Consider the following 12407-nt stretch of genomic DNA (forward strand, 5'->3'; position numbering starts at 1 on the left):
AACCTCCAAGTGGCATCTACCAACCACCAGGCTCTGCAACCACCTTCCTTGACCAATTCAACACTTGGCTACTACATTTCCTCTCAACAGACATTCCCACTATCATCATGGGCGACTTCAATATCCCCATCGACATATCCAAATCAGCCGCCTCTAAACTCCTATCCCTAGCCTCCTCCTTCGGCCTCACACAGTGGTCCTCTATGGCTCACAAAAAGGGTCACACACTGGACCTCATCTTTTCCCGCCTCTGCCCTATTTCTGACCTCACCAGCACACCTCTCAACATCTCTGACCACAACCTCCTAACATTCTCTTCTCTCTTCTCCTCATCTTCCCCCCCAGTCCAGAACCTTGCCAACCCTCGCAGGAACCTTAGAAACCTCAACACCCAAACACTCTCTGACTGCCTCGCGCCACTCTCCACCATACACTCATTGAATGACACTGACACAGCCACAACCTTCTACAACTCCACAATAACCTCCGCTCTTGACTCTGTTGCCCCCCTTACGAAAAAGAGAACACGACGCATAAACAGACAGCCCTGGCACACCCACTGTCAGGATTTGAACCTAGTGACTCCTGCACTCCAGGCTGCAGCTCTACTCACTGAGCCACTGAACCTTGCTGGACAGCTCCAGTTCTGAATATATTGGTCAAGATCATGTTTCTTTAGTTCCCAGTCTTGAATCCTTAATTGGCTCCACCCCTGGACTTCCTATATAAACCCAGCCTTTCCACTTCCTCCTTGTGAGATTATTGAGCTTTTGCTCTTAATCAAGCTACTCCTTCCTCTGCTCTGCTGTTATTACTTATCTGTGTACCGAACTCTGGCTAGTTATCTGACTACGATTCTGCCTTATCCTCCAACTATATTGCTGCTCTCTGTGCACCGGACTCTGGCTAAGTATCTGACTACGCTTTGTATAAACCTCCCAAACACATTGCTGCTACCTGTGTATGGACTTCTGGCTGACTGCTGACCACGCTTGTCTCCACCACTTCACTGCAACCTGTGTAGCGACCTCCAACTAACCAAGGTTAGTCTCTTGTGCTTTTGTCTACATCCAGTGTTGTTATTGCTATTGGGCTCCAACCCAGACTAGACCACTAGACCGTTACAGAATAATCTCACCCAAAATATGGAGTCTGCTCTGACAACTTTGAGGGAACAAGTTGCTGAATTACAAGCATTTGGTGCTACCTATCAAGAAAAGTTTTCTAAATTACAAACTGTAGTACTGGATGAACAAAAGGACATTATTGAGCTACAAAGACAACTTCTGGACGTACGTGGCTCTGACTCAAATCCACGCATGCCGCTGCCATCAAAATTCAATGGTGACCGTCAACGTTACCGTGGATTCCTTAATCAATGCCGTATATATTTTCAAATGCAACCTGCCTCATTTTCTAGTGACAAGAAAAAAGTTCTGTTTATCATTAATCTCTTGACAGATGAAGCTCTTGCATGGGCTTCTCCATATGTGGAAAAGGACTGTAATATTCTCAATGACCTAAAAATCTTTATTATTGCTATGAATCAAGTTTTTGATGATCCAAATCGTTGTGCCACTGCTGAAACTAAATTGCACAATCTACGTCAGGGTAGACGCTCTGTTGCTGAATATACAGCCGAATTTAGACGCTGGGTTACTGATACTACATGGAATCCAGCAGCACAAAGAAGCCAGTTTCGCCGAGGACTATCAGAGCAAGTGAAGGATGAGCTTGCCATAGTAGAGACCCCAGATGATTTGGAAGCCTTTATTCAACTGTGTATTCGAATTGACCAGAGACTTACTGAAAGAAGAAAGGAAAAACTGCAGGTATTTGGAAACAATCCTACTTTTTCTTTTAATCAACTACCATTAAACACCCAGAAAGATTCAGAAAGTGCACCTGAACCCATGCAAATTGATGCCATACGGAGACCCCTTTCTACAGCAGAAAAAGAGAGGCGTCGTACCGAAAACTTGTGCCTCTATTGTGGGAGTAAAGGTCATTATGCAATCAACTGTCCTAACAAAGTCCAAAGGACCATAGCCTTTACTGGTGCCAAGTCTGTAAGTAACCCTGATCTTGAACATCTGGACTATGTTGCATATCCTATTTCCTCTATAACTGTAGATAATGTGAAGGCATGTTCACCATCTTCTCACTTTATCATTCCGATACAAATCACCATTGGAAATCATAAGGTGCAGTCTTCAGCCATGTTGGATTCTGGGGCAGGAGGAAATTTCATGGACTTGGAATTTGCACTTAACCACAGCATTGAGAGGAGAAATAAAGCCATGCCTATTGATATGGAAACCGTAGATGGATCAGCCTTATCATCTGGGCCTGTAACCCATGAGACTGTTGAACTTCAGATCTATATTGAACCAGACCATCAAGAAACCATTAGTTTCCATCTGATTTCTTCTCCTAAATTTCCGGTTATTCTAGGAATTCCCTGGTTTTCTATCCACAACCCATCTATCAACTGGGAATCAAGGACAATTTCTTTTCCCTCTGAGTACTGTAAGAACAGCTGTCAGAAAAATGTTTCTGAATTCATCAAGGTGGCTGAGATTTCTCAACAGGATTGTACTAAGCTGCCACCTCAATACCAGCAGTTTAACGATGTCTGCAGCAAGAAGAATGCTGACCAACTACCACCTCATCGCCCTTATGATTGTCCTATTGAGTTACTACCTGGAGCAGCCATTCCTTTTGGGAGAATTTATAACCTCTCTGAACCTGAATTAAAAGCACTCAGAGAATACTTAGATGAAAATCTTAACAAAGGCTTCATTCGACCTTCTACATCTCCAGCTGGGGCACCTATATTCTTTGTAGAAAAGAAAGACTCAACCCTACGACCATGCATTGACTACAGGGAGCTAAATAAGATAACTGTGAAAAATCGCTACCCTCTCCCCTTAATTCCTGAGCTGTTGGAAAGACTCCGCTCTGCAAAGATCTTTACCAAACTAGATCTAAGAGGGGCCTATAATCTTATACGCGTTCGCCCAGGGGATGAGTGGAAAACTGCATTTAGAACTAGATATGGACATTATGAATATCTGGTAATGCCATTTGGCCTCTGTAATGCTCCTGCCACTTTTCAGCATTTTATCAATGATGTGTTTCGAGATTTCTTGGATCAATTTGTTATTGCTTATCTTGACGACAGCCTCATATTTTCTGATAGCTTGGATGAGCATCGTAGACATGTAAATTTAGTCTTGGAACGTCTACAGAAAAATCACCTTTATATCAAACTGGAAAAATGTGAATTTGAACAAACTCAGATTCAGTTTCTTGGATATATAATTTCCCCAGAAGGTCTGACTATGGATCCCAGTAAAGTCAAGGCTGTCGTTGATTGGCCTACTCCAAGCAATTTAAAAGAAGTTCAGCGTTTTATTGGATTTGCTAATTTTTACAGAAAATTTGTAAAAAATTTTTCAAAAATCATTTTGCCAATCACTCATCTCACAAAGAAAGCAAAAACATTTAATTGGTCTCCAGAAGCACAGGTTGCATTTGAGAAACTAAAGACTCTTTTCACTTCGGCACCCTTACTAGTTCATCCAAATCCGGAATTACCTTTTATTGTTGAGGTTGATGCCTCAGAATCTGCAGTGGGAGCAGTATTATCCCAACGAATCGGTGACAAGATGCAGCTTCATCCGTGTGCATTTCTTTCTCATAAAATGTCATCTGCAGAAAGAAACTATGACATTGGAAATAAAGAACTTTTAGCCATAAAGGTTGCCTTCTCAGAATGGAGACATCTCTTGGAGGGAGCTAATCATCCAGTAACAGTCCTTACAGACCACAAAAATTTAGAATTCATACGTACTGCAAAAAGGCTATCTGCAAGACAAGCACGATGGGCCTTATTCTTCTCTAGATTTAACTTCATCATCTCTTATCGGCCAGGTTCAAGAAACGGCAAAGCCGACGCCTTGTCCAGGACTTTTACTGAGTCTCAAGAGAGATACAAGTCAGAGGGTACCATTTTGTCTCCTAAAAACTTTCTAGGAATACTTGACTTTAAAGAATTTTTGACAATGCTTAAAGATGGCTACCAAGATGATTCTTTCCTTAATCATCCTCCTAATGATGTGGATCTCTTTTTTAAGGAGGGGTTTTGGATGCAAGAACATAGGCTATATGTCCCCGAATCTGTTCGACTTGAAATCCTCAAGTTGGTCCATGATTCCAAACTTGCTGGACATCTTGGAATCAATAAAACTAATGAATTACTACTCCGTTCATTTTGGTGGCCTAACTGCAAGAAAGATGTTAAAAAATATGTATCCTCTTGTTTAACATGTGCACGAAACAAGACCCCACGATACCCCTCTTTAGGACTTCTTCAACCACTTCCAATTCCATCCAGGCCTTGGGGCTCAATTTCCATGGATTTTATTGTTGATCTTCCCTCTTCTAAAGAAATGACTGCTGTCCTCGTGGTGGTGGACCGACTTACAAAAATGGCTCATTTTATTCCAACTAAAGGGATTCCAACTGCTGAGCAAACTGCAGAATTAATAATCAAAGAAATATTTAGACTACATGGAATTCCTGATAATGTGGTTTCAGACAGAGGTGTACAATTTACTTCAAGATTTTGGAAAAGTTTCTGTACAGCCTTAGGAGTAACTGTTAATTTGTCTTCGGCCTTTCATCCACAATCTAATGGTCAGACTGAAAGGACCAACCAGACTCTTGAACAGTACCTTCGCTGCTTTATTTCATATCTTCAAGATGATTGGGTAGATTATCTACCAACAGCAGAATTTGCATACAACAACTCTGAACATAGTTCTACCTCTCAAAGTCCATTCTATGCTAATTATGGCTTGCATCCTGTGTTCATTCCTAACCTCCCACTCAATACTCCAATTCCTGCTGTTACTGAAAGATTATCAATGTTGCAAAAATCTCACAAAAAACTAGTAGAGATGTTACAAGAAGCCCAAAAGAACTACAAGAAAGCAGCGGATAAACATCGCAAAGCTCCACCTACATTTCAGGTTGGTGATCAGGTCTGGTTGTCCACAAAGAATTTGAAGGCTCATGTACCATCTCCTAAATTGGGGCAAAAATTCATTGGTCCTTTTAAGATTTCTGCAAAAATCAATGAAGTTGCTTTTCGTTTAGAACTTCCAAACAAACTGAAAATTCATCCTGTATTTCATGTATCTCTGCTTAAACCATTTAATGAAAATCCTTTTCCAGGAAGAAACCAGCCACCTCCTCCACCTGTAAATGTTCAAGGGGAAGAAGAATTTATTGTTGACAAGATTCTGGACTCTAGAATTTTTAGAAATAAATTGCAATCTCATTCAATGGAAGGGATATGAGCCGGAAGAAAATTCCTGGGAGCCAGAGGAAAATGTCCATGCTCCTAGGTTAACAAAAGCATTTCACCAACAGCATCCTGAAAAACCATCTCCTAGGATGTCCAGAGGCCATCTTGGAAGGAGGGGACTACTGTCAGGATTTGAACCTAGTGACTCCTGCACTCCAGGCTGCAGCTCTACTCACTGAGCCACTGAACCTTGCTGGACAGCTCCAGTTCTGAATATATTGGTCAAGATCATGTTTCTTTAGTTCCCAGTCTTGAATCCTTAATTGGCTCCACCCCTGGACTTCCTATATAAACCCAGCCTTTCCACTTCCTCCTTGTGAGATTATTGTGCTTTTGCTCTTAATCAAGCTACTCCTTCCTCTGCTCTGCTGTTATTACTTATCTGTGTACCGAACTCTGGCTAGTTATCTGACTACGATTCTGCCTTATCCTCCAACTATATTGCTGCTCTCTGTGCACCGGACTCTGGCTAAGTATCTGACTACGCTTTGTATAAACCTCCCAAACACATTGCTGCTACCTGTGTATGGACTTCTGGCTGACTGCTGACCACGCTTGTCTCCACCACTTCACTGCAACCTGTGTAGCGACCTCCAACTAACCAAGGTTAGTCTCTTGTGCTTTTGTCTACATCCAGTGTTGTTATGCTATTGGGCTCCAACCCAGACTAGACCACTAGACCGTTACACCCACATAACCAAACAACTAAGGCGAGTGTCCAGAGCTGCTGAGCGGCGCTGGAAGAAGTCCCACTCCGAGGAACACTTCCAGACATACAGGCAAGCACTCCTTGATTTCAAATCTGCTCTCACCTCTGCTAAACAGGATTACTTTACTTCCCTCATATCCTCCTTATCTCACAACCCTAGGCAACTGTTTAACACCTTCAACTCTCTTCTCTGCCCCCCACTGCCACCCCCCACATCTCTTATTTCTGCTGAGGACTTTGCTACATTCTTCAAGCAGAAAATCAATGACATCAGAGTAAGCTTCACCTTACAGTCCCCTCAGCCCCCTCTCATGCCCATCCAGTGCTCTTCCCCACTAACTCACCTCTCCACCATCACGGAAGAACATCTCTCCAAACTACTCTCTACATCACATCTCACCGCCTGCGCACTTGACCCAATCCCATCCCACTTTATCCCCAACCTCTCCTCAATACTTGTCCCAGCACTAACACATCTCTTCAATCTATCACTAACTTCTGGAATCTTCCCATCTCCATATAAACATGCAACCATCACACCCATCCTTAAAAAGCCATCCCTTGACCCTACTTCCTTATTCAGCTATCGCCCCATCTCGCTTCTCCCTTTTGCCTCAAAACTCCTAGAACAGCATGTCTACCATGAACTTTCCTTCCAACTTTCATCCAACTCACTTTTTGACTCCTTGCAATCTGGCTTCCGCCCCCACCACTCCACAGAAACTTCCTTAACCAAAGTGGTCAATGACCTGCTAACTGCTAAAACCTCACGCCAATATTCTGTGCTCCTTCTCCTTGACCTATCTTCTGCCTTCGACACAGTCGACCATTCTCTCCTCTTACAAATTCTCTCATCCCTTGGCGTCACTTGCTCAGCCCTCTCCTGGATCTCCTCTTACCTCTCCAACCGCACTTTTAGTGTCTCACATTCTCACACCACCTCCTCTCCTCGTCCGCTCACAGTTGGTGTTCCCCAAGGATCTGTACTTGGGCCTCTTCTCTTCTCCATCTATACTTCTGGCCTGGGACATATCATAGAGTCCCACGGCTTCAGCTACCACCTCTACGCCGATGACACCCAGATCACCTCTTTGCTATCTAGGATTCCAGAGTGTCTGTCGGCCATATCCTCCTTCTTCTCCTCCCGCTCCATCCCGCTCTACCCTGCCGTCTAATCTGTCAATCTCTATCAATGGCTGCACTCTGTCCCCTGTCCCCCAAGTCCGCTGCCTTGGGGTCACCTTTGACTCTGCCCTGTCTTTTAAACCACATATTCAGGCCCTGACCACCTCCTGCCGCTTTCACCTCAAAAACATTTCCAGAATCCGATCTTTTCTCACCCCTGACTCTACCAAACTGCTGGTACATGCTCTCATTATTTCCCGCTTGGACTACTGTAACATCCTCCTCTCTGGCCTTCCTTCTAACTCCCTTGATCCCCCCCAGTCTATCTTTAACTCTGCCGCCCAAATAATCCACTTTTCTTCTCGCTTTGCCTCTGCCTCTCCCCTCTGCCAATCCCTCCACTGGCTCCCCATTGACCAACATATTCACTTTAAATTATTCACCATGACTTACAAGTCCATCCACAACCTGTCCCCTCCGTACATCTCTGACCTCATATCCCGCTACCGTCCCTCACGCAACCTTCGATCCTCCAATGACCTCCGTCTACACTCCCCCCTTGTTTGTACCTCGCACAACCGCCTCCAAGACTTTGCCCGAGCCTCCCCCATACTCTGGAACTCGCTACCCTGACACATCCGGCTCTCATCCACCTTCAAGTCCTTCAAAAGTAACCTGAAAACCCATCTCTTCAAACAAGGCTACAACATACAATAACTCTGCATCACACTTGAATGGCTGCACTTTACCTCATGTTTCTCTCCCATTACCTTATAGATTGTAAGCCCTCGCGGGCAGGGTCCTCTTCCCCATGTATCAGTCTGCCATCTGCCTTTATGTAATGTGTTTTGATCTTGTAATGTTCTTGTTTGTTACCCTTGTCGCCTGTATAGCGCTCTGGAATTAAGTGCTCTTTATAAATAAATAATAATAATAATAATAATAATAATAATAATAATACAGTATATACATCTAACTTAGAGAAATATGTGAACATAGCCTTAACCATGGGCACTTTGTGCTCGGATTGGAACTAGGTTGTAATGCCAGGCTATTTGATTTCTTTCAACCTTAATCAAGAAATAAAATAATTTTGTATCCTAATTGTTTAATAATAATAATAATAATAATAATTATTATTATTATTATTATTATTATTAACAAAATGCTGTGGTCTTGAAATGTATTTATATGTTAGAAACCTGTAACACCTTTATGATATAGGGTCAATCACATCAAGAACAAAGTAACACTGTGCTTGGTACCAAAGTCCAAAATATCCGTACTTTGCTTACCGAAGTCTTTGGTTTTGCTCCACAAGCGAGTACCTGAGCTGATGATGCATAGTCTGCAGTCTGTACCTGAGAGATACTTGGAGGAAGACACAGTGGAGATATATCTTGTGCATTTTCAGGACCCAACCTTGTAACCTAGAGAAAACATAAGATGCATGTAGGAGTTAAGAAATGGACACATATTTGACATTTACATTACTTTCTTACTTTCCTGCTTTGCATTTGTGACAATTTACACTGGCACACTGGGCTAAATTGTTACCAAAACCTATGCCAGCTGGTGTAGATTTAACTGATGTATCATAGGAACTCAGGTGCACCTGGATTAATGTTGGGGTGTGTGCCTCTACACACATGCTGTGTGTCTGTGCAATTGCGGGGGATTTTTTTGGCAATGTGTGAAATGCAGGTATTAATAAATCCCCCCCCATAAAATCTCAGGAACCTGGTCTCCCTTATACCATGTTGCACAGATTTCTGCTCTGCTTTCATTTCAGTCAACCCATGGGAGGGATGCCTCCCTCCACCCACCTGACAACTTATCCTGTGACATCACTTTCACTGGAAGGAAAAGGAAACAGACAGAAAATGTCATATACATACAGAAAAAAAACCACAGGAAGATCAGTCAGGATCCAGCTTGGGAACACTAGATGCACTGGAAATTAAAAATTAAAGTGTAGAAATTCATGTACAGGAAGTGCCTGCTCAGCCAATCACTGGCCAAGGCAGGTCACCACAATGACACAGAGAACGCATTTAGTTTCTAACAGATGCTTGTGTGCATTGTGGAAGTACTGGTGTGATGCATTCATCATGTTGTAGAATATATATATATATATATATATATATATATATATATATATATATATATATACATCAATAAATAACAGTTTTAATGCAAAAGGAGTAAAATTGTCACCCAATATGTGGTTAAAACCAGTTTGCAGATGTCATAGATGGCTTCATGCCGTTAATTGGACAGGTTTTAATTCTGTGAGATCATAATTTGCTTTTCAGTAAACAGTGCTTAATATTTCCTGTAATCTTTTATTAACCTACACAGTGTTTACAAGCTGCAGACATCTGTAAGAGATTATGGATGTGAACTGATGTCATTTCAGAGACATTTATGGCTGTGTGAAAGTTTTACATATAGAGGAATAACAAGGAAGGGTTTGTTCATCCACGAGAAATGTCTTTCGTTTTCTCAGTCCAAAAACATTAACATTAAATAAGATAATTCAGAAGTTAAGAAATGTTCAGTACTAATAAAACTTAAATGTATTTATAGTGTATGAAGAAAATATTAAGACACAGTTTGTGTGCTTGGAGAAACATCCTTACACCATTTAACTAACTGAAAACATGCTTTTCTTTTTATAGGTTTCCTCCTCTTCTGGAAGCTGTTAATGGTGAAGGCTACAAGGCTCCATATTAAGGCTTTGTTCACATCTGCATCTGAGTTTTGGTTATGAGCCCCATCACAAAATGTGTCAAAAGCACAGGACTAAATAGCACAGCATGCGGCACTATTTTGTGCAGTTCAATACTGAACACTATGAAAGAAATTTAATGGACCCTAAGAAAGGGGTTATTTGACTGGTGGGAGGATCCAACTCACTATAAACAAAATAGTAGTATTATGCCATATAAGTCCTGCCACTCTAGAGAGGTTTATCACTAGTGATGAGCGAGTACTAAAATGCTCGGGTGCTCGTTACTTGAGACAAATATTTCCCAATACTCGGGTGCTTGTTTCGAGTAATGAACCCCATTGAAGTCAATGGGAAACTCAAGAATTTTTGCAGGGGACTCAAGTTCGGAGAGAAGGTCGTGTGAAAACTTGTCAACCTCAGAAAATGATGGAAACACTGCGGAAATGGACAGGAAACAGCAAGGGCAGCATGCATGGATGCCTCTGAGGCTGCCTAATCGTTCTATTACGCCAAATTATGGGCAACAGTATGGCAGTGATCACACAGAGAAGGATTAAAACAGAGGTAGCATACGAACCACCCCAAAATTTAGCCTGACACAGCATGGCAGGGAGAACAGAGGGAACCATTGAAACAGAGGTAGCATATGATGAACCACCCAAAAACTTTGCCTGACACATTATAGCGGTGACGACACAGAAAACCATTAAAACAGAGGTAGCATATGAACCCCCCCAAAATTTAGCCTGACACAGCATGGTGGTGAGAACACAGTGAACCATTAAAACAGAGGTAGCATATGAACCACCCAAAAACTTTGCCTGACACAGCATGGCAGTGAGGATACAGAGAACCATTAAAACAGAGGTAGCATAAGAACCACCCCATAATTTAGCCTGACACAGCTTGGCAGTGATGACACAGAGAGCCATTAAAAGTAAGGAAGCAAGTGAGCCTCCCAAAAATTAGGCCTGACACAGCATGGCAGTGAGAAAACAGGGAACCATTCAAACACAGGAAGCATATGAACCACCCAAACACTTTGCCTGACACAGCATGGCGGTGAGGACACAAGGGAACCATTAAAACACAGGTAGCATATGGACCACAAAAAACTTAGCCTGACACCACTGACCCAGACCAAGATGGACAATCCTTTAAGGAGTATCTAAGAGAGGGCAAGTGTGGCAGCCTGTTTATTACAAAGACCTGGTCAATCCTGCCTTCGGCTACAACATCCAAGGAAGGTAGAAGGTATTGGTGAAAGGATGGCAGAGGACACACATAAGATGACATCCACACATAATATGGTTCAAAATGGACAAGACAAAGATGTGCTGTTTTGAGTTTGAATTTGACTTTGAATTTGACTGTAGCAGTTGGGTTAACATTCCCTGCATCATGTGACTCACCACTTCTCCCCACCACAGTTTTGAGTTTGAATTTGACTTTGAATTTAACTGTAGCAGTTGGGGTAACTTTCCCTGGTTGACTTGCGGAAATGCGCACAGATGCGGTGCACCATGGTGAGCAAGTCAGCCAAATTGGGGTAGGTTTTAAAGAACCACAGCAATACTAGGTTGAAGACGTGGGCCTGGCATGGTACATGTGTGAGGCTGCCGAGTTGCCGAGCCGCCACCAGGTCTCGCCCGTTGTCACACGCAACCAAGCTCACTGCAAATTACACAGGGAAATTAGCAGTGAGCTTGTATATGGTTGCAATAAGAAATAAAGAAATAAGAAAATGAATAAACGTCAGCCTGTCAGTGCTGACAGTTGACAGGCGGGTGCGCTTATTAGTGATGATGCCACCAGCTGCACTGAAGACCCGCTCTGACAACCCGCTAGGGGCAGGGCAGCCCAGCACCTCCAAGTCAAACTCAAAATTGAATCAGCGGTGGGTAAAAGTGGTGAGTCACATCAAAGCTCACTGCTAATTGAGCTATACTATATAGCTGCAGTTACCCTCAGATTGTATAGGACAACCTCCAGAAACTAGTGTGACCAGTATATTTTCTTATTTCTTCATTTATGGCTGCAGTCACATCCAAGCTCACTGCTAATTACCCTGTGTAAGAGGGTGGCATATACTATATAGCTGCAGTTACCCACAGAATGTATACATTGATATGGTCATCAAGGTATTCCCTCACTATCTTTCTAAAGGCCTACCCCCTACTCTGTCTAGACTGGGGACGGGTGACATAGTCTTGCTGAGGTGCCATGAAACTGTCAAAGGCCTTGGAGAGTTTTCCCCTGCCCCTTGACAAGCTGCCTGCTTCACTCCTCCTCTCCCCCGCTATTTGGCCCACAGAACTACCTCCTCTGGCGCTAGTGGTGTCAGATCGTAAGTAAGGAGGGTGAACATCCAGTAATCGGTGTTGTCAAAAAATGGACAAGACAAGGATGCTAAATTAGGATCCACCATATTCATTCTCTGTTCCTTTGAACTGAGCCAGTGCCTG

At 42.8% G+C, this 12407-nt stretch overlaps 1 protein-coding gene across 3 annotated transcripts in view; it reads right to left on the bottom strand.

Annotated features, from left to right (window-relative positions):
• The window catches only part of DLC1 (DLC1 Rho GTPase activating protein), a 290446-nt gene that overhangs the window by 224929 nt on the left and 53110 nt on the right, over nucleotides 1–12407 (bottom strand). For all 3 annotated transcript variants that reach the window (XM_069977657.1, XM_069977656.1, XM_069977658.1), the window contains one exon: nucleotides 8504–8638. In XM_069977657.1, the coding sequence (XP_069833758.1) occupies nucleotides 8504–8638 (135 nt within the window). The remainder of the gene's footprint in view (nucleotides 1–8503; nucleotides 8639–12407) is intronic.

Source organism: Dendropsophus ebraccatus, chromosome 7 (genome assembly GCF_027789765.1).
Source record: "Dendropsophus ebraccatus isolate aDenEbr1 chromosome 7, aDenEbr1.pat, whole genome shotgun sequence".
NCBI classification, from domain to species: Eukaryota; Metazoa; Chordata; class Amphibia; order Anura; family Hylidae; genus Dendropsophus; species Dendropsophus ebraccatus.